The following is a 21,902-nucleotide window of genomic DNA, read 5'->3' as shown; positions in this document are numbered from 1 at the left end:
CTAGCTCGCACGTCCACGCACAGTCACAAAGAATCGCTCACGTCCGCTCAGACTTAAATCTCTCACACACACACGCGCGCACCTGAGAAATAAACGTCTGTGGGAGTTCTTGTACTCATGAGTTATTATGACGTAATACGTGGAAGTACAATTTGAGCTCACGTCAGTAGTTGATGTTTATTGATATACTGCACAGCAGTGCTATATACATGTAGAGTAAAATAGAAAGCACGAGAAGCCGGACTGATTGGCTTTGGGGAGGGGGGGGGGGGGGGTTATTGTCGCACAATACAGCGCAAATTGTCGAATGGGGCAGAGTAAGGAAACTCGCTAGAAATTCCCGCATAGTGTTCGTTGCTTGCATCACGTTCTGTTCTGTATTCTCAGCTGTCTTACAGCGAAGCTGTAAATGGCTAGGTTCTGGTGGTTCGCGTCCGCGGACCAAAAGCCGCGTAGAACAACAAAGTGGGCACATCCTGGTGATATTGCAGAAAGGGTCAACGCTCAATGGCACATACCGCTGTGGGCTCGGGGACCTGTAACGCGCCCTTGAACTATCCTTGTCAGACGTAGTGCCCAAAGAGGCAAAAACAATGCGCCCGAGCGATGAACGCTGTTGCCCAAACGCTTGTCTGTGACGATGCGTGTCGAAACGGCACTGATAACACGTAATAGTCTACCAACCAATAGCTGTGTCTCATTCTCTCGTGACATAACCATTTCCCTTGCGACGTCATCAGTTGCCCCATAGACTCATTATGTGTAAGACCCGTGTCGCTCGCTCCGAAGAGGAAGAGCGCGCCTTCAAGGAGAGCCGGTGCGCTCGACAGCGCGAATGGATGCGAAAGCGACGAGAAGCTCAACGCGCAGCGGCCCAACGTGCTGCGGCCGATTGTGCAAGGTGGTGAGAATCTAGTCGCCTAAACTCGCTTTCACTCGCACATACAGCATACGGGGCGCGGTGACGCAACGAAGTTATGTGTTGTGTCTTTTCAGCCATTTAACATAACCCCCAAGTTAAAAAAAATCTTTAAATATATTTAAACAAAAGCAACAGCTTCGCGCGGCTTCCATCTTCACATAGTGGAAGGGCTCCGGATTTTTTACATCACAGCTTTTTTTTTTTTTTTTTTTTTTTTTTGCTGAAGGCCCTACATTACTTGTAATAGTAAGGTACACGTTGCTGATACCCGAAGCAGCCAAAGAGCTGTTTGTTATTGAAGTCAAACTTCATTTTAGCGAAGAGTTATCGACTGTAGCCAGCTTGGAGCAAAGTAGGCAAATCTGGCAACCCTTTGGGGCAGCAGAGTCGCTACAGTCATCATCCTGTCCGTGTTCTTTAAGTGCGCTAAAACAAGGGCCCTAAAAAGTGTCAAGCTTAATCAAAAGGGCAACGCCGCTTCCCACGACTAAAACTGCTTGACCGAATACACGAGAAAATATAAGCCGCGAACGTAATTGTGGCCTCGGTGTACAAGCGTGGCTGCCTGTCGAGAAATCGAATGGAGTGCACAATGTAACTCGCAGAAAACCGCGTCACTAATCGCGTTCTTGCTCTTCCCTTGTGCAGATGCGGAGTAAGTAAACACGTATTCGCTTCTTTTAGGTGCAGTTTTGTGGAAAGCGCTTGACAATTTATCTGATATGTCTCTCTGATGTGGTAACGAGCGGCCTTGAAAACACCCTGTTCAATTCGTGTTCCCCCCAGCCCGCAGGAAAACGCCCGCAGGTGGTGCCTGATTGCGGTCATCGGTACCATTGTCGTTAGCGCTGTGGTCGTCGCCGTCCTGGCGGTGGTGATCTTGAGCCGTGAATGTAAGCAGTAAAGAGCGCAGCTTAGTAGACATTTTGAACAGCGAAGTTGTTTTTTAAACTAGCTGTAATTTGTGGTTTGTGGTTCGTATGAAGAAACTATCAAGAAATAAACGAAAATAAACTTTCTTGCCGAGGCGGGATCCGAACCCGCGTACCCACGGTACCAAGGCAAGCGCCCTAACCACTAGACTATACAGCCACGCTTGCAGAACATGCATTTATGCGAACCATATGATTGTGTTCGAGCGTGGTCGTCTTCGTCCACAGCTGGCTCGTTCGCACGCTCGTGTTCAGATAAAAATTGGGTTTCAGTGACCTATTTATTTGTTTGTTTGTTTAATTATGGCTGCGCTCTTGCTATCGCTGATTGTGAATGAATATAGCGCTGATCCTCCGCTTCCTCTCAATTCCACTGAGCCAAAATTTATGGGCAAGTACCCGAGCCTATCTCCGACAGTGCTCGGCAGGACGGTTCTACATGAAAGCGACGCGTGCGGTGCTAACGGATTGCCTCGGCTTGACTAGATATGATACAAGCACCAGATGGCGTGGCGCTAGGTTCACTTCAGTTCTCTTGGCGCTTGTGTTCCCGTATGGTAAATAAGGTTCTTCAGATCACGTGAATATTCGGGTGCGTTTAATATACGCAAGGCTCCTTGTACGCTATTACAAAGGTGTCCACTGTTCCACGCCCGGAACTGGATGCGGTGCCCAAGCAGTGATAGCAGAACACTGAGTGCGTGAGTAAGCGCTTTCTGCGGGAAAATCGCCGAAAGCGCTTCACAGTGACAGCGTTTACAGCGATAGCTTGCTGTGGAGAAGCTGAGGAAATGTCGATATCGCTTACGAAGACTATTGAGATGACCCTACTGGATTGGCAGCTCAAAGGAGGGACAAATTCACAATAGGATAACACTGCAATCTATACTCATTCAGCTTAGTGCATTCAGTTGTTTTGGCCTTTAACTGTCTTCTCTCGAGAGTTTAGAGAAGACTGCCGAAGTGCAGCGATAGTAAGCCTGTATTTCTACAAACTTATCTTCAACCAAGTCATCTCTCAGCAAGAAACGGAAGAGAAAGAAATGAAAAAGAAAAAAAAACGCTTAGGGGTTTTAAGAATGGCAATATCTAATAAAAACCTTACTTTATTGAGCGTTCCTCTTAATCACTTCGTATAAGGGTGGTGTCGAGTGATCATTAAGGCTCTTTCCGTGAATGACCACTTTGACGCTGGATTCGTTCTCTCGCTATCATCAATGCAGCAACGGGCGATTCAACCGACTTCGACGACGATGTGCTAAGTGGTGGCAATGAAGGCAGTGGTCAAGGAGACGTCGTCAATCCTGTCGTACAAATACCGCGGACGACGTCGACCACAACGGGTAGGCGAGTCGTTTGTACCCAGTTCTCTCGTTCTTGTCCGTGTCTTCTATGACCACCTCTGATGTCTCATTGGCGGTATGCTGTATGTGCGAGTGAAAGCGCGCGAGGTACGCGCGCTTTCACGGGGAGCGAACGCACGGCGGAGAGCAAACGCGACTTCTTCCGTCGCGCTACAGGCCGTGTGGGGACGGGAGGGAGGGAGGGGAGTTGACGTTTAGTTGCGTCCCCAAATGCTTATCATGCGACCGGGCGTTTTGTTTCGCACTTTTATTATTTCAGTCTGAGAAGTTTTAACATAAAAGGCATGCGCTGCATTTGTTTTCCTTCCATGACATTTGTTTATGGGCTGTCATTATCAAAATTCTGAGGAGCTGTATGAACTTGGACATGTAGCAGCACCAGCAACGCGCAGAACTGTTGTCGACGGCGGCGGCGTTTTGCCCGCATTCGCACCGAACGCGCGCGGCGCTGGTGACGTATTTATGAAGAACGTGCCAACCTTTGCCGCACACCCTATGGCGGTGTACCGTAGCGACCATAGGGTCATGGTCCCTGTGGTCACTAAATAAATGATAACCACCGGATCATATATATTTCCGCATTATTTAATGGTTCAAATAACCAATTACACCATCACATCTTCGTAGTCGTAATCTGAAATACATAATTCCCACCATAGTACAGCTTCGCTGGTCTTCCATATCCACCCCAGTGAAAGGCCTGACAGTTTTTTGTTTCGCTTTTATAAAACATTCGCCCACTTTCCTGGTTTCCTCCGACCTGATTCGCCGTATATGTCGTCAGAATCAGCTGTTACAGGGTACACCGCACCATTGACGGTTTGCACCGTCACGGGTGGTGCAGAACCATTGTACTTCCCGGACGACGGCCTCTGCACCTCCGTGTTTTTCGACTCGCTGGGAGTGACTCACAGAACCAACGATTTCTCGGTCGCGCGACAGAGTGCCACCGCGGTACGCTTCGTCACTCAGGGTCGAGTTGGCCACAAGACACGATACGGCATGTCCGTGTCCTTCAGGTGAGAAGCTCGCATTACATGGCGTGTACGCGGCAGCACCAGCGGTACTGTGTTCTCACCGAAGTGCCCCATCATAGCGCAGCTTTTCGAAGCCTTGTCCGGCGTATTCTGTGACGTACTCACCTGCAGTCAGCGGCTCGGCAACCACGAGCTCACAGCGCACGACACAAAATGCAAACCTAGAGATAAACTTTCACTTCGTAGTATTTGCAATATTACTCCGCAATTTGACGACAAGTCTTAGAGTTCGGTGTTTTTCCGGCCAGTTTGCTGTATCCAAGTATTTATTCTCGCGATGACACGTTTGCTGGTCAGTGGGTATCGCGAAAAGCTTATTGTCTCCGCCAAATCGGTTGCGGCATGTGAAGGCAGAGCGCAGCTGATGATGACTATATATACAGACAGCGCGAGCACATTAACTATCCGCGGCATCAACGACGATCGTCGTTATCGTCATGCGACATTGAAACAACGACGCGTACAACCTGCACCGTGCACAACACTTAATGAACTACAAGGGCGTCACGCGCGCCTGTTCACGATGATTTTGCTGCGAAAATGGCAACCGAGTGAGACAGTAAGCAAACGAAGAGGGCGCGCGCTTCGCAAGCGACGACAGTTGGCCAATAGGGTTGGAGCTGATGCCGTAAAAGGGACAAATAAGGAGTGTAGAGGGAATTTTCACCGAGATGACTTTCTTTCTTTTAATTTAAAGGCGTTGTTTTTTTACGAAGTTTTGAGATCTTTGGGCAAAGCAAAATCAATACTTTTTGTCCCAGTATCGCCGTAGACGATACAGTATTATGGTTTATTTCTGACGAGACCTCACGAATAAACTCACTCAAACTTTACATAAAACTTCGTGCGTCGCGAAACTGCACCTCCGTGCGAAATTTTAGCACGAACGAACCAGCGGTGTAGCTGGACGTTGCTGGATTTCAACTGCAAACATTCTTGCGGAATTCTCTCCAGTGCGTTGCAGCAATTTTCTCAGACACGCTTTTGTAGCTGCCACTCATAAACACGCACTCGTATTTACGTGGTGAATATAATCCTTATATTTTAAGGAGTTACATCCTCTTCTACCGCAGAGATGCTGAGAACTTCGGCAACGCCTTCCGCACACCCAAGGGTAAGGCGGATTACGAGAGCTACTGGTCATTCAACGTCTACGACTGGGGCTTCCTCTCCATCGACGAGCTCCAGGCCGAAGCAAGGCACTCCGATGTCATCTTCGTGCTGACCGCCCTCAAGGTCAGCGCTTAGGAGAAACGCTTGTCACCTATCTATCTATCTATCTATCTATCTATCTATCTATCTATCTATCTATCTATCTATCTATCTATCTATCTATCTATCTATCTATCTATCTATCTATCTATCTATCTTCTTTTCTCCTTGTGTTTTAGTCACCTTTGTCTATATTGTCACGGGGATTCATGAGTACACGAGAGCGGCGGAGTTGTATATTACAGTATTTACAGGCGGCTGCTACCACAGAATGGCTGACAGCATCTCACCCGGCATGCCCCGTCTTCTTTCACTTCGCGTAGTAAAACAGTAATTTAACGGCATGGCATGCTCATACGCGATGCCTCGTAACATCACCCCCGGCGGACTGAGCGCAGTCATGGCGCCTTTTAAAATCAGTCAGCACTGCTGCATGGTGTAGTAGGGTTTATGCCGCGACACATATACAACATCAGTAGCAGACGTAAAAGAAGACGACGGGCGATGTTGGAGCGGAGTGCTGAGGTAGTCAACATCGTTGAGCTTGCGGAGAACTTTGTAGGGTCTTATGCAGCGAGAGAGGAGCTTCTCGCACAGGCCTTGGCGTCGAGACGGCGTCCAGAGTAGGACCAGAGATTCAGGAGGGTACTCTACTTAGCGGTTGCAGTAATCATAGCGCTCTGTTTGGGAGGCCTGCGACGCACATAGCCTAGTGTGAGCAACTTGTCGAGCCCTTTTGGCTCGAGAGAGGACGTCCTGAGCATATACGGTTGGTACGGAGGGATCAGCAGGAAGGAGCGTCTCGAAGGTCAACGCAGGGTTGCAGCCGTACAGGAGAAAGAACGGCGAATAGCCGGCGGTGTCATGCTGGGACGAGTTGTAGGCAAAAGTAACGTAGGGTAGGGTGGCGTCCCAATCGCGGTGATCAGTAGAGACATGCATGGACAGCATATCCGTGAGAGTTTGGTTGAGTCGCTCGGTAAGACCGTTGGTCTGTGGGTGGTAGGCTGTCGTAAGGCGATGTTCAGTAGAGCAGCTACGAAGAATTTCGTCAATGACCCTTGCAAGGAAACAGTGGCCACGATGCGTAAGAAGCTGGCGCGGAGCCCCGGTGTCGAAGAATGACGTCATTGAGCAGAAAGTCTGCAACGTCTGCAGCACAGCTACTGGGCATGGCACGCGTGATGGCATATCTGGTCGCGTAGTCAGTTGCGGCGGCAATCCATTTGTTGCCGGATACGGACGTAGGGAAAGGTCCGAGCCAGGCAACGCCGATGCGAAAGAAGGTCTCCGGTGGAATATCGACAGGTTGAAGCAGGCCAGCCTGTGGAAGAGCAGGACGTTTGCGGCGCTGACAGCGCTCGCAGGCAGCAACGTATCGGTGCACCGGACGATACAAGCCAGGCCAAAAGAACCACTGTCGCACGTGGTCGTAGGTGCGTGAAACGCCCAGGTGTCCCGCAGTTGGAGCATCATGTAGATGTTGAAGAATGGTAGTACGCAGGTGTCGGGGGATAATTAGCAAACATTTCGGCCCGTCAGGTTTCATGTTGCGATGGTATCGAACGTCACTGCGTAGGACATATTGGCGTAGAGAACGGTCGCAACGTGCAGAAAAGGGTTGCTGAATGGTGAGCTTGAGGTTTGCATCTCGGCGCTGTTCGGTCCCGATGTCGCGTAAATCAGATATGCTGAGCGCACAGGAATCATTGTCGTGGTCAGCGAGGCTAACAGGGTGCATCGGATGGTGCGAAAGACAATCGGCATCGCGATGTAGCCTGCCATATTTATAAATTACCTCAAAGGTATATTCTTGTAGTCTTAGAGCCCACTGACCAAGGCGACCAGTTGGGTCCTTGAGCGATGACAGCCAACAAAGAGCGTGGTGGTCGGTAAGAACCGAGAATGCGCGGCCCAACAAATACGGCCGAAATTTTGCGACAGCCCAAACCAACGCAAGGCACTCGCGCTCTGTGATCGAATAGTTCGGTTCAGATGTGGAGAGCAGGCGGCTGGCATATGCAATAAGACGTGTTTGGACGTGCTGGTGCTGAGCGAGGACGGCGCGGATTCCATGCCCACTAGCACCTGGGCAAACTTCAGTAGGCGTGGATGGGTCGAAGTGAGCCAATATAGGTGCATGGTGAAGTGAGCAAGTTGGTCAGCGCCGAAAATGCAGCCGCTTGGTCGTAGCCCCACGAGAAGGGCACGACCTTCTTTCGAAGGTCGGTTAGGGCTAGAGGCTATGATGGTGATTTGCGTATAAATTTCACCATCATAGCTAGAGGCTATGATGGTGAAAACGGCGGAAGTACGAGCATAATCCAACAAAACTCCGAACAGCGTTAGTATACGAGGGCAGAGGGAAGTTTTTGACAGCGCTAATTTTGGCGAGGTCAGGTTGGACACCTGTAGCACTTAGAAGATGACCAAGCACAGTGATTTGTTGTCTGCCCATATTACACTTTTTGGAGTTTAGCTAGAGTCCTGCTCGACGAAAGACAGCTAGAATGGTCGCCAAACGAGTAAGGTGACTTTCAAACTTTGGGGAAAATACAATGACGTCGTCTAGGTAGCAGAGGCAGATGGACCATTTGTAGCCACGACGGAGAGAGTCCATCATGCATTCGAACGTTGCGGGGGCGTCGCACAGTCTAAAGGGCATAACTTTGAACTGATAGAGGCCGTCCGGTGCTATAAAGGCAGTTTTTTCTCGGTCCAAGTCATCAGCAGAAATTTGCCAGTAAACCGAGCGCAGGTCGATGGATGAGAAGTATCTCGCACCGTGAAGACAATCAAGGGCGTCATCGTTTCATGGCAGCGGATATACGTCTTTGCGTGTTATTTTGTTTCAGACAGGATAGTCGACGCAGAATCTCCAGCAGCCATCCTTCTTTTTGACCAAAACGACAGGTGATGCTCACGGACTTGAGGAAACCTCTATGACGCCTTTGGAGAGCATCTTGTCGACTTCTTGTTGTATGACGTGGCGTTCGGAATGAGACACACGACATGGTTGCCGTCTGATAGGAATAACATCTCCGGTACGTATTCAATGACTAACGAGAGACGTTTGACCTAGAGGGCGGTCATCGAAGTCAAAGATATCCCTATAGGTCGTTAGGAAGTGGTGGAGTTCCGCGGCTTTACGTGCCGGGAGATCAGGGGCAATCATCGTGGCAATTTCGTCGGGGAGTGGACTTGCCGGGCCGGTTGTGAGAAAGGACAAACAAGTGTCGCAGTCTAATGCCGCGACGTCGCATTCGTCAATTACTGACACGTTGGCCACTGAGATGCCTTGCGGGAGAGCTTGGGTCGAGTTGCTGAAGTTGAGGAACGAGATCTGGACGTGGTTGACGACAAAAGTCACGAGGATGTGCAGCACAGCAATATTTTGGGTCAACAGCACGTAAACTAGTGGAGATACTATGTAGTCGCCGTCTGGAACTGGTGATGCCGTCGTCAAGACAACACACGTGGCGGCTTGCGGTGACAACCGAACACAATCAACCGAGCGTAAGCGGTGTGACGGTAAAGCTGGAACATCAGCAAGTTGAGGAAGCTCAAGTTGAAGGACGCCGGTTGCACAGTCAATGAGAGCGGCATGGGCCGACAAGAACTCGAGTCCGAGAATGACGTCATTGGGGCATTGCTCGAGAACAGTAAACAAAGCAGATATATGGTGACCGGCGATGGTGGTGCGAGCTGTGCACATTCCGGTGACTGCGGGACTTCTTCCATCAGTGACACGAATAATACCAGTAGCGGCGGGAGTCAGTACTTTCTTGAGGCGACGACGAAGTTGACTACTCATCACGGAGATTTGTGCGCCAGTATCTACGAGTGTGGGAACAGTTAAGCTGTCAACGCCGATCAAGTTTCGTCGTTTCGGCAATACAAGGAGAGGATTTGAGGTAGAAGTCGAAGATGCAGCTGTAACACCTCTAACAGCTGCATCCCTTAGTTTCCCTGTCGTAGGTTGAGCGGCGATGTCGGACGTCGTCATAGAGGTTAGGAGACGACGGCCGACGCGATGGCGGCGAGCGGGACTGGTGACTTCGTGGCGACGGGGAGCGGCTGTGCGATGTAGGGGTGGCATCGACGTCGTGCGGCTCAAAAGGCTGGAAGCGGCGGTAGCTATCACTGTTGTATGGCTGGTACGGCTGAGTGGGCTGAAAACGGCGGCAGTTATCGGTGCGGCTAGCAGTGTCATCCCCGGTTAACGGCGACACCCAACGGTTGTTGCAATCGCGTGCGACGTGACCGATGCGGCGGCAGTGGAAACAAATTGCCCGATCATCTGCCATGCGCCATTCAGCTGGATTACGAGAGCGCGGATAGAACCGTTGTTCTTGGGGCGGCGATCTTGGGCGAGGCGGCGACCTAGGGCGAAAGTTTGTTATCTGAGATTGAGAAACGGTGCAGATGGCGAAACCCAAGTTGCCAAATTCCTCCCGCACAATTGACTGGACCAGGCAAATGGCCGGTACGTGAAAATGACCGCGGCCGTTGTTGGGAAGAGCAGGAGCAATACTTCGATTTCCCAACAGGCGATTCGTGTAAGGTCTGAGGGCGGCGACGACTGCAGCCGAGAGGCCTGTCCGTCTTCGCATGATGACGTCGGGGCGGTGTTCGGTATATAGCCGAGAGAATAACCGCGCAATACGCCGACTTTTGGCCTGCTCAAAATCCCGGCGTTCTTCAATAATTGCGTCGACGGTCGCACAATTTCGGCACAGTAATAGGTTGAACGCATCGTCTGCGATTCCCTTCAGCACGTGACCAACTTTGTCTGACTCCGTCGTGTCCCTGTCGAGTTCACGTTAAAGAGCCAAGGCGTCCTGAATGCAGGATATGTATGGTTCAGTGGACGTCTGAGCGTGGATGGATAGCTCTTTCGTTGCGGCCGCCTTTCGACCCGTGGGTTTCCCAAACAAGGCATTAAGTCTTTCTTTGAAAGTGTCCCAACTTCCAATCTCCGCCTCATGGTTATCGAGCCAAACCATTGCCGTTCCTTTGAGATAAAACAGCACGTTCGCCAGCATCAGCGTCGGGTCCCAACGATTGATATCACTGATGCGCTCATTAATGGCAATCCAATCTTCGACGTCAACTTCATCCGTACCGCAGAACGACCCTGGGTCTTTAGGATGCGTAAGGACGATCGTTGACGTAGCTGTCGAGGCTGGCGCAGGCGTCGTACTGGCCGGCGCAAGCGGCGTGGTCGTGGTCTCGTCTGTCATCATGATGACCCCGACTCGACAACCACTGCGGAGCTCCGTTGTACAGCGCTTCTTCTGGTACTCCGCAGCTGCATATACGCAATTGTATATTGCAATACTTACAGGCTGCTGATACCACAGAATGGCTGACAGCATCTCACGCGGCATGTCCCGTCTTCTTTCTATTCGCGTAGCAAAGCGGTACTTTAAAGGGACACTAAAGATAAACAGGAAGTTGAGCTGGAATAAAAGAGGGACCTTCAGGAATGCATGCAGTTTTTGTTGGGTGCAAAAATATGAGTTATTAGCGGAGAAATTCGTAAACAAAGACCGAATATCTCTTCCTCAATTTCTCTCACCCCAGATTTGGTACTGAAGCAGTGTCGTCACAGATTGCATTGCTCTCAGCGAATCAGAATGCGCCATGATACGTCACCGCTTGCGTAAACGGTTGAAGCGCTGGATGCATCATGGCTGCATGCATGGTCGCTGCGTTTGCGTTCGCCACGATGGATACCGTTGCTCCCGCTGAACCTTGCAACGAAGAGCTTGCCAGGGAAGCAGGACTGCATTTCAGCGATATTCAGTGAAACGGAGCGCGAAATGATCCTCCGTGCTCGAGCGGTAGGTGTTTCCGCGTGAGATGGCGGTGAGCCGCCGGCCACGCCGGCGGGAAGCAGAGCTTCGTTTTCGTCGATGGAAGGCGAAGCGTGCGGTCCTCCAGGCGACGATGTTCCCGACAGAACAAGCGTAGAAAGTTGCGCACGTACTCGGTATGGTTATTTCGTGGCTTTATTTAATGACATTCAGCACTTAACGAGCCGCCAGTTTGCTGCTGCAAGGGCACCGGTGGGGGTTTGATGAAGGCCGCATTGGGCGAACAGCTGCTCGAGAAAAAACTGGCCTCTGGGGCACGCCAAGATACTTTCCGAGGGCAAGATTATACACATAATCCGAGGGCGAGAAATGCAGATAGCACACCATGGGTTTCTCTGGCTCTTTTGCCGTTTTATCATCGGCAGAGCACTGAGCCATTGCGAACGCCGGGGAGCCGGGGCTCTCCGCGCGACACCACATGAAAGGACACAATCGAGTCAACACTGCCACTGCCCCTGAACAAGCGCCTTGAGCCATTTATACAGCCCTCAACACTACACACACGAGGCATTTTCTGGCTGTTTCCCGCGAAGTCAACGTTTTTCGAGCCACGCAACACGCAACCAAACACCGTAGAGCGGAACAGGCGCGCGTGACGACGCATTGACCAAAAACGAAACTACGAAACTATCACGGCCGCAAGTACCGCCATGCCATTTTTTCTTATTTATTTAATTTTGTGCTAAACTTGTACTTCCTCGCTTGAAACGGTTTAAAAAGTTGGCAAATGCTGTTTATGTACGTATAAGATGTATTTCATTTTGCGTTTTATTAACAGCGATAAATCGCTCTCGACCAATCGCGACCGGCCTGCATTTGTAATCTCCGACGTCACGAACGTGTAGTGCGGGAATTTCGAAGGGGCGTCAGCACCTATCCTTCAGTTTTTCGCTATTTTCTCGCTTATTAAACATCCGTTTGCAGTAAGAATGGTATGGCTGTGATCGTGAAAGGATAATCTATCATTTAAGCTCAACTTCCGGTTTCTCTTTAGTGTCCCTTTAACGGCATGCGCATACGCAATGCCTCGTAACCATATTTTATCAATTCATCCACATACCTTTTCTTATGCTGATCTTTGTCTTTTATTCAGTTTTTTTTCTTCTTTCCACCGATCACTCCACATTTTCTTCTGTCGCTCTTTCTTTTTTTTTTCCCTTTTCTTTCTTTATCCGTGTAGTTTTTCTTGTTTTCGTTAGTCACCTTCTTGCCCTTCCTTTCTTTCTTTCCTTACACGTACAGTCAAAAGCTTTGTGGCAGTAAACACTGAAGCGCGTGCTGCACAGAACAAGCAGAGTACTCTAGCGAGATGCTGGCGCGCTGTCGTAGTTTGTATGCAAGCTACGAGAGTGCGCCAGCCCCTCGCTAGAGTGCACTGCTTGTAACGAGCGCGGCACGCAGTCCGGTGTTTACGGTCATGAAGCTTCTGACTTTACTTTGCTCAGTGCAATATATGAAATACGCAGCGCTAGTCAGACGCGTAGCCAGAGGATATATATACAAGAATGCAAGCCCCACAGGAAACGCTTTCGCCCACGCACTTTTTTCCCTCACACATAACTCATATGAAAAAAAAAAACATACACACAAAGTACATACATACTCGCCAGTAATTAGGTAGACCATGACAATTAACACCAACAATACGTAACAGACAATACTACCCAATGTAAAAAGCATCGCAAAATACAGGCGGAAATATGAAGGAGCCAATACGAAGGCAAAGGCATCTTCGAGCCACGCTATTGAGGTTTGGCTTCTAAATATTCGAGCGTGACAAGTCTTAGCGTCACCTGTGCTACAGGAAAAACAAACACTAGCATAAAATCAGGCTTCGCTAGTTAGTTGGCATCTTGGAAACCAGAAACAGCCACACAGTTCTATGTTTAGCGCGCATCGCAAGCAAAAGAAAACGTAAAGAAAAATACGCGCAACCGAAATACTAGTGGCGACGCCACCGTGAAGTCCCGCACCAAATGGCCGTGAATACGGCCCCCGTGAAACAGAGTGCGCCGCCCGATCTCTGAGGCCACGCCGTGACGACGTCGGGCACTTTGACAGCGTACGCTCGGGTCACTTTGTCAGTTGTCAGTAGAGGAAAGCTGCATCACAAGATAGCTATAGCTACGACCTCTTTAGGCGCCGAAGCAACCAACATACGAGAAAATGCATTGAAATCAGTGACGTCACTGATGTACCGGCGCTAAAGCTTCGGTGCGAAATTCGGGAAAATGAAAGTTTGGTCTCCACGTCAGCAAAAAAAATCAATCCTTTTCGACCAAACGAATGAAAATAGTTTTAGGGCAGAAGACTTGAGCGCCTATTCCGACAGCAGACAATCTCCTCTATAAGATCCTAACGGCCCTTGTGTGCATGGTTGTACAGAGTTGAGTAACCTCTGTGTAAACTTCAGCAGCCTCAAAAAATTGAAAATTGTAATTTATAAACTAGTTGAACGAATTGCACTCTTACTTAGCGAGAGAGAAAAAAAAAGTGTCTGAATAGGCCTTCTCTACCATGGCCGTTATTTCCCTTCAACGGGCGACGAGACATCGGCCATTTAGCAGATTACAGACGCATGGACATATGCAAAAAAAAAAAAATAATTGTTGAACGCAGGCCGTGTATACAATGTTTACAAAACATAAAATAATAATGAAATAGCGATGGTTGTACTGTAAATGTGCGAATAATAATTATTTGATTACAGAAAGCATGTAAACAGCGCCAGATTTGAAACATTTTATGGAGAAAATTCTTCGAGCAAGCAGTTGATCTCCCTTTCTGTATTCGCTTCGATTACAGTTTCTGATGAGATCATATGGAGGTTCATTATTGTTTAGAGCATCAGTTAGTTCAGACACACTTTTTTTTTGTGTGTAAGCGCGTTCCTATTCGGAAAATTCTTCGAGACATTCAAATCTACTTGCTCTCGCATGAGGATCTGCTCGATGAATGCTTACCGGGTAGTTTTGTGCAGATGTGCTAAACATTCTTATTTACTTTGTTTTACCTCAGGAGATCCAAGAACACGCACTGTCAAAAAATGCCCCGCGGCCCCACACGTTTTTGGGAATCTACCTGAGGACATCCCCAGTCTGCGCCGCAGTTGCGGAGTACATCAAGTAAGTCTCGAGCTGTCGCATCGTACGCGAATGTTAAGTGCGGTTCGGAAGTGTATGACGGGGTTTGAGCCCTTGAATGTAGCCACTCTCTGCACTTGGCTTCTTATCGAGGTCAACAAAGATGCTGCGAAAGTGGAGACGCACTTTGAGGCTACAGAACTCCGGCCTTGCATGCTAATGTGCGAGTTGCACTGCTTCTTCTGCCTCGTGTGCCATAAATTTAGACGAACGTATCGTTGGTTGCAGTTTCTGCAAGTTTACGTGCAATGCATTTTAAAGAAGTTATCAGAAAGCAGAAGTTCTGTATATACGGGTGTTTTAGGAAAAATAAACAAAAGAAAACCAAATGTGGTTCGAAATTCCTTTTCAAGTGCCTTGTCCACGATAACGGCGAAGAAACCAGGTCGCTTACGTGTGAATTAAACACTGCTTAATTGCTTAATGCACGTGGCCAAACAATGTAATATATAGTATTTTTAGTGTGCATCGCGTACAAGTTTGCGCATGTGTGTGTTTGTGTTTGTGACTGGGTGTGACTGTGTGTATCACTCTCCCGAATAAAAAGTAAGCGTTATTCCTCAAGCTGAATTTTCGCAGCATAATCTAAGAAATGTATTGTGACAACCAAGCTCTGTCTCCTCTAAGGGTACGCTTTGTATCACACGTGTAGCCCTTACAAGTTGTTTAGACATTTTAGAGAAACGTCAGAGATGTGGTACTGTACAATTCTATTCAATACCTCTACGCAAAGTTATGTAGAAGGCTTATTAGTATATTGCCCGTAAGCAACCTGTGGCCTGGCGCTTTCCTTTTTTTGACGAGTATGTCTACGGAGTTCATGCTATAATCCAACTAATAGGTTTATGAACCGCAACAGACCGTAGACTATAACCATGTTATCGACTTCCGTTATATACATCACATCTACTACTTGACATAACATACAGAAAAAAATTTTGCAAGGAGGCGCAGTAGTTAACGAGCAGTCTATAGTGACTACATACAAAATCACATATAGGCTCGTCTATTACACCCATTCGAATATAGCCGACACATCCCCCCCCCACCCACTTCTTCGCAGGACAATCTTCACTCCGACTGGTGTTGTTGTCTTGGGACACTTGTCCTACGCCGATAATACAAGGTCTGATTGCGTCATCATGCCACCCGTGAACTTCGTCGACCCACGCACTCAGAAACCCGGCATCACTTACGGTCACCGCATGGTAAGCCGCGCATCAAGCAGCAAGGCACGCGCTGTTTTCGTAACTCCTTAGCACATACATACTTACCAGTACTTAAGTAGACCACGACAAAACCAACGATACATAAGACAATGCTAACCTATGTAAAAGCATCGCAAAATACAGGCAGGCGTACAAAGGCTGCCGGTGGCATATATTGAAAGTCTATACTCCGTTTCAGACATCAGATGCAACGCCTGGTGTGCAAGACTGTGGAAGCTACGCTGCTAGTTCGGTCACAAAAATTTATCACTCTGCGCGTTCTGCCAATGCTTCGCTGCGCACCAATGGCGTTAGCTCGCGCGAGCATGCAAAAAAAAAAAAAAAAAAACGAAAAGAGAAACTGCCAAGAGGAAATTGATCGAAAACAACGCATTCGCAGCTGTATACTACGTTTTTTTTGTTTGTTTCTAAAGATTAAAACTTTCTTCTTTTAGTTCAATAGTGATCATATGTAAAGAACAGTATCGTAGAATTGCGGTCAATATACATCGAACTGCGAACGCAGATACTGCAAAAAAATATTACACCATCTTCCCGTAGGGGAACCCTGAGTACAGTGGCGCACCGACGGGGGGAGGGGGGGGGGGGATTCAGGGGTTGTAACCCCCCCCCCCCCCTGAGGCCGATTTAACTCCCCCTTTTGTTTAACCCCTTTTCTTTCCTTACGCATTTGAGTGCTGCAACTAAGATGTAAGACGCGCAATCGTCGGCACACTCGCAAAAGCGCATTTTTTTTTTGACAATTTCCCGTGAACAAATCGAAATTAGTGCTGCTTAGATGGTAGTGGCAAACTGTCAACCCCCCCTGGCAAATATCCTGGGTGCGCTACTGCCTGAGTAGTATGCGAAGCAGCCATGGGGTCGACTCAAGGTAGTTTTATCAGCTGTATAAACTCGAACATACAGCAGCACCAGCAACGCGCAGAACTGTTGTCGACGCGCAGAACTGTTGCCCCCCCCCCCCCCCCCCCCACACACACACACACACAATTACTGAATTTACACAAAAATGAAGCTCCACCTGGATTCGCATTGCGGAAACCCAAACCGTGCTGGATTGTCAGTATCGCTAGCATCCTTTCGGTATCGCGTCGTTTGTGACATACTAAGGTAGCACTGTCGGTATGCAGGTGACGTGTTTACTGTTAATGAATTGCGATATAATAAACTAGCATCGCTTAACCTAGTAGGTCTCTTAATATCACGTTTATTGAAATGGTTAAATAAATTAACACTTCCTTCTTCATCTGTGCTAAGGGGCTGAGGATGTCATTACAAAAAGGGAAATAAAAAAAGTCATCCACTCGAGTTTACTTTGAGGCTGCGAATAGCTTAAAGTAATTTCCGTTCTTTCACGTTAGAAGCTACATAAGGCTTCACCTCCTCAAAAAATGCTTGAGTCGTTCGTTGATAGGAGCTGCCAAGATATTCCTTTCTAGAAGGTGGACTGCGCAACATTTTGACAACGGGACACGCAAAAGAGAAACGCACACAGTGATCGGCTGTGCGTGTTTCTCTTCCGTGCGTCCCGTCAGAATGCTGCGCAATTCAAATTGTACCATGCTGTACCGACACACCCAGTCTTCAATCTTAACAATATATTCCTTTTGTTTTACTAAGAACTGCCTTTCCTCCGTGGCAGAAGCAGGTTTGGATTTCGATTCGCTCTAGTTTTTATTACTTCTTGATCAGCCCGCGTGGTGTTTTCTGTGCGCAGCGCGACGCGACGCTTGCTCTGGCCTGCCTCTGGGAGCACAACGTCCGCACCAACATGTCCCTGTCCGTCACCATGCGAGCGCGCCGGTACAAGCTTAAAAGCGGCAGCCAGGGAAAACCGCCGTTCTACAGTGACTGTGAAGTTGACCCGTACGAACAACGTACTACGGCTCAGGAGGTACGCGCGCATTCCGTTCTGCGCTCTACAGCGACATCTCTCGTGGCATATAGGTAATCCACGCGCACGCTGAACAGTATCAACGCATTCCAGGAGAAAAGTACGCATTAATTGGCAGCATAACCTCAGGGACTCAGGTACGCGTAAAAGGAGAGACATCGTTTTTCGCAGCCTCCACTGCACCTAATTTGAAGATGTTCCTTGCGAGAAAAACGCAATCTAAATCTAGCTTAATTTGTGAGCGGATGTTAATTATTGGCCACGAATTTTTCTAGAGAAATTGTCGAACATCGTAAAGAATTCTAAAAACTGAATCGTCAGGCTTACACCTTTGTAATTGAAGGGACACTAAAGGAAAATAATAGGATGAGCTAGGCTGAAAGATCAGACTTCTGTTACGACGAATTAGTATTCGTAGCCGATGTGGCGCCACCTGCTGTTTACTATTGTAAATCTCGTGTCACGTAACCCCAGCCGATTCATTGAGAGCGGCAAGTGACCAACGTCACGTGGGGGATTACGTCAGCTCGTCCATCTTGGCGTGGGCGCTTCAAATTAAGGAGCAGCAGCGGAACCTTCGGCGGCAATTTTCTACGCATCAAATGGGGTATATAGTCGCAGGAAAGACGGTGACAGACTTATAGAGGAATGCTGAATCGATCTAGCCGGAGTCGATGTTTTCCTTTAGATTCCCTTTGAGTAATTGAAAACTATTACTACTTTAAGGACTGCACACCTATTGGGGCAACTAGAGTGAAGAAAATTGATGTACCGCGCAGCACTCTGAAATAAACAACCGATTCCGGAGTAGGACCTTTGCAAAACATATGTGAACATTGTCACAATATCACGTGAGCGATAAAGTCGTAAATTGTCGGTTTGAGATGCTCTGAAAGGCCAACTTTACGTGACTACGATATCTGCTTTTTTTTTCAGAGCTACGCATTTCTAAACGCGATTTTTTTTTTCCCTTACCACTTCTCGTATATTTTTTAAGAAGTTCGGAAACGAAATTCTCCTTCCTTCTGCCAGATGAATGGCGTTCGCTCTTCAATGCAACCAATTCCTATGAATTGCTTGACTGCTTGACTAACGGGAGCGTTCCTGCTTTCGCACGTATTTGAATAGGCGAACCACAGTTGCCCTAACGTAATGATATCTCTTACGTGAAGATCAACAGAGAGATTTGATACAGCGGTGAAGTGCTACCGTAGACGTATGCATACCCTCGAAGTATACAGGCGAGAGCAGTAGTGGCTGCGGTAGTGCTGAAACCTTGCGACGCTGAGATATACATTTCATAGCTTGCTGTCTTAAACGAGAACACGGAAAAAGTTTTTTTTGTGTGTGTGTTTGTGATATAATGTCGTACGTGACAATATTACCCTAGCAAATTAGTGCAACGTGTGATGTATTGGATACGATGGTTGTAATAGTCAGTGTTGGGCAAGGTGGTGCATGTCGAATAATATTGAATTTAGCGCCAAAAAACACGATCACAGAGAAGGGAAGAAAGACATGAATGTGCTCGTCCTTTCTTTATGTTCTCCCGTCTTTGTTGGTCCTGCCTGTGGCGCTAAATTCCTTATTATTCGACGTGATGGTTGCGTTCACTTTCGTTAAACACTTTGTCACAAGGTGGCGCTAACAGTACTGCGGCACCAGTACTGCAGCTCCTAAAGCCTTGAGACAGCTCGCTTCGCGCATTGCGATGTTTTTCATGGGACGCCCGTAAAATCTCGACGGCGCAAATCTCCGAGAGTAACGCACCAAGTTCACCTCACACGAAATTGGTGCTGCCAAAAACAGGTCAGATCTTTATGCTGCATCGCTGCTGCGTTCAGATTTAACCCGAACAACGAAGACACATCTATATAGCTGCATATCTTTCTCTGACCCAGGCTGTGAGGAACAAACATTAATGCTTCGAAAGAAAGACGCATTGAGCAAACACCATTCAAAGTGTCCCAAACAGAGATCTCTGGTATCCTGCACAGGTGAAGCAAAAAAGCGTCTACTAAGGCGGGTTCTGATTACTTGTGAGGACGGGTGAGGACGGGTGTACCATAAATGCGTTCCAACAAATTCATTCACTGCTGATGAAGTATTATATGGTATTTTTGAGAGGATTTTAGTGACAATGTGTGAAACTTCATCTCGCAACTATATGCTAAATTTCTATGGGATTTCATACGCCACAGGAATTCCGTACAAATTTTATATGCCACGTATCATTTTCGTACACACAACGCCCTATAGGTTTGCTAGAGGCTGTGTGTCACGCATACTGCTTGCCCATCCAGAACGGTTGGTTTCGCGGACCAATTGGTAATGTGCCGTATGCCAGCAAATCGAAAACACGACGCAGGAGTCGCACAAGAATGGATTTTTTTTATTGCGATAGCAATTATATGGACACTCAAAAGCAGATTTCTGCCGTCGCCGTCGCCGTCAGGTTCCGTATGACATCAATGGAGATGAAATCGTCGCCGCGTGCCGAACGCTGCATGTGCGAGTGAAAGGGCGCGAGGGAGGCGCGCTTTCACGGGGAGTGAACGCACGGCGGAGAACAAACGCGCGTTCTGCGCCGTGCTCCTTAAGCGCTGCAGAAGTACAGTGTACTACTAGTACACTGTAGCAGAAGTAGGCGCCTCTTTCCTTCTTTACAATCACCATATATGTAGAGCAAACGCGCCTTCTTCCGACGCGCGAAAGGTCGTGGGGGAGGGGGGAGGGGGAGGGAAAGGAGGCGACGTTCAGCTGCGGCACCAAGTGCCTATTTATAGCAGAGGCTCCGGCAACAGTCACCAACGCTGCACGCATTTTGAGCGAACGCGGGCAAAACGCCGACGGCGTCGACAACAGTTCTGCATGTTGCCGGTGCTGCTGCATGTCCAAGTTTATACAGCTGATAAAGCTACTATCATTACTCCGTATAGCTCTCTACAAATTTGCTATCGCAATTGATGCTTCGCCTTTCAGGTGAAACTGCGACAACTTTTTTTTTCAACATTGGCGGAATCACGTGTCCGTGCAAAATACTGTTTAAAGACTCTGCAACTCACTGCTATCTAGTTTTCGGGATTTACTTTCCACGGCAAATGTCGTCACTCACATCGCAATTTCCATTTTGCATAGTCGACATGGACTTTCTTTTAAGCACAAGACCTTGGTTTGGATTTTTCCTCATATCTGTCATTGTGGTCTTTTCTTTTATTGAGATAACATTTATATGGACACTCCAAGCAGATTCCTGCCGTCGCCGTTGCCGTGAGGTTCCGTATAAAGTACAAGGGTGATAAAATCGTCGCCCGGCGTCGAAATGGTATGTGCTGAGTGAACGCACGGCGGAGCGCAAACGTGATTGTCTCCGTCGTGCGAAAGGCCGAGGGGGGGGGGGGGGGGGGGGCGTTGTGCTCCGGAACCAACTACGCATTTAGCGACGCAGCGCATGGCGATCTGGCAATTCAATCTAGCACGCGAAAGGAGGAAAGCGGGAAGGCAGCGCGGGTGGGAGGGGGTTGTGGCTTCTAGTCTGCCAGCAACTGCGTACTTATACTTTGCGCGGCTGCGAGCGGTCGCGCACAGCGTATCTTCAAAGCGATCTGCACACAGTTCCTACCTTTGTATGCTCTGTGCTTTCGCTGCTCAGTTTCCTTTGAAGCGATAGACCGCAGGAACCTTCGCTCGCTCGGTGCTGCGGGCGAGCTTGCTCACGCCAGCGTTTTGACAGCGGTTGTCTGCGGTCAACGAGTGTGATCTAGTCATGTTTGTGTGTGCTGACATCATGCTTGTTAATTCAGTTAGTAAGCGAATGTGTCCAAGTTTATCCAGCCGATAAAACTACTATCCTTACTACGTACAGCTCTCTACCAATTTGTTATCGCAATTGATGCTTAGCCTGTCGGGCGAAACTTCGACCTTTTTTCTTGTATTTGTCGACCTCCTATAATCGTATCTGCATCTTTTGTCTCGTAAGTGTCTTACAGTGAATTTTTTTGCATGGTGTTCTTCCCTAACGACGCAAGTCTACCTATGTAACTTTGATTGCAGGTGCCATTTCAGTTCTATGGGACCCTACTATCTAATAATTTTTATCTCTGCATATATAGGGTGTTTCAGTGAACACATTATTTTTTTATTTGGCTGTGTATATAGCACAATTCTAGTTGGTCTACTCAAAGAGGCGGATATTACTTGCACAAAAAATTGGAATGCATAATCGAATAAGTAAGAAATTTCACTAGTAATTATTAACTAATTACCTTATAGCCCATATTGCAATTTACA

General features: G+C 48.2%; 1 protein-coding gene across 1 annotated transcript; it reads left to right on the top strand.

Annotated features, from left to right (window-relative positions):
• The first annotated feature begins 3,992 nt into the window (after positions 1 to 3,992).
• On the top strand, positions 3,993 to 19,633 carry LOC125945665 (uncharacterized). The gene is made up of 6 exons (XM_049667879.1): positions 3,993 to 4,237; positions 5,329 to 5,491; positions 14,365 to 14,471; positions 15,553 to 15,697; positions 17,436 to 17,612; positions 19,610 to 19,633. Exons 1-6 carry the CDS (start codon positions 3,993 to 3,995, stop codon positions 19,631 to 19,633), a joined length of 861 nt encoding a protein of 286 aa, XP_049523836.1.
• The last annotated feature ends 2,269 nt before the right edge of the window (positions 19,634 to 21,902 follow it).

This window comes from Dermacentor silvarum, chromosome 5, assembly GCF_013339745.2.
Source record: "Dermacentor silvarum isolate Dsil-2018 chromosome 5, BIME_Dsil_1.4, whole genome shotgun sequence".
In the NCBI taxonomy this organism is placed as follows: domain Eukaryota; kingdom Metazoa; phylum Arthropoda; class Arachnida; order Ixodida; family Ixodidae; genus Dermacentor; species Dermacentor silvarum.
The sequence above is the reverse complement of the archived record's forward strand: the minus strand, read 5'-3'. Positions and strand labels throughout refer to the sequence as shown.

Excerpts from the sequence above, each read along its gene's own strand:
- LOC125945665 (XM_049667879.1), top strand. The coding sequence starts at position 3,993 with ATGTCGTCAGAATCAGCTGTTACAGGGTACACCGCACCATTGACGGTT. Across the intron at positions 5,492-14,364 it reads TCGTGCTGACCGCCCTCAAG|GAGATCCAAGAACACGCACT; the intron begins GTCAGCGCTTAG and ends GTTTTACCTCAG. Across the intron at positions 15,698-17,435 it reads TCACTTACGGTCACCGCATG|CGCGACGCGACGCTTGCTCT; the intron begins GTAAGCCGCGCA and ends TTCTGTGCGCAG.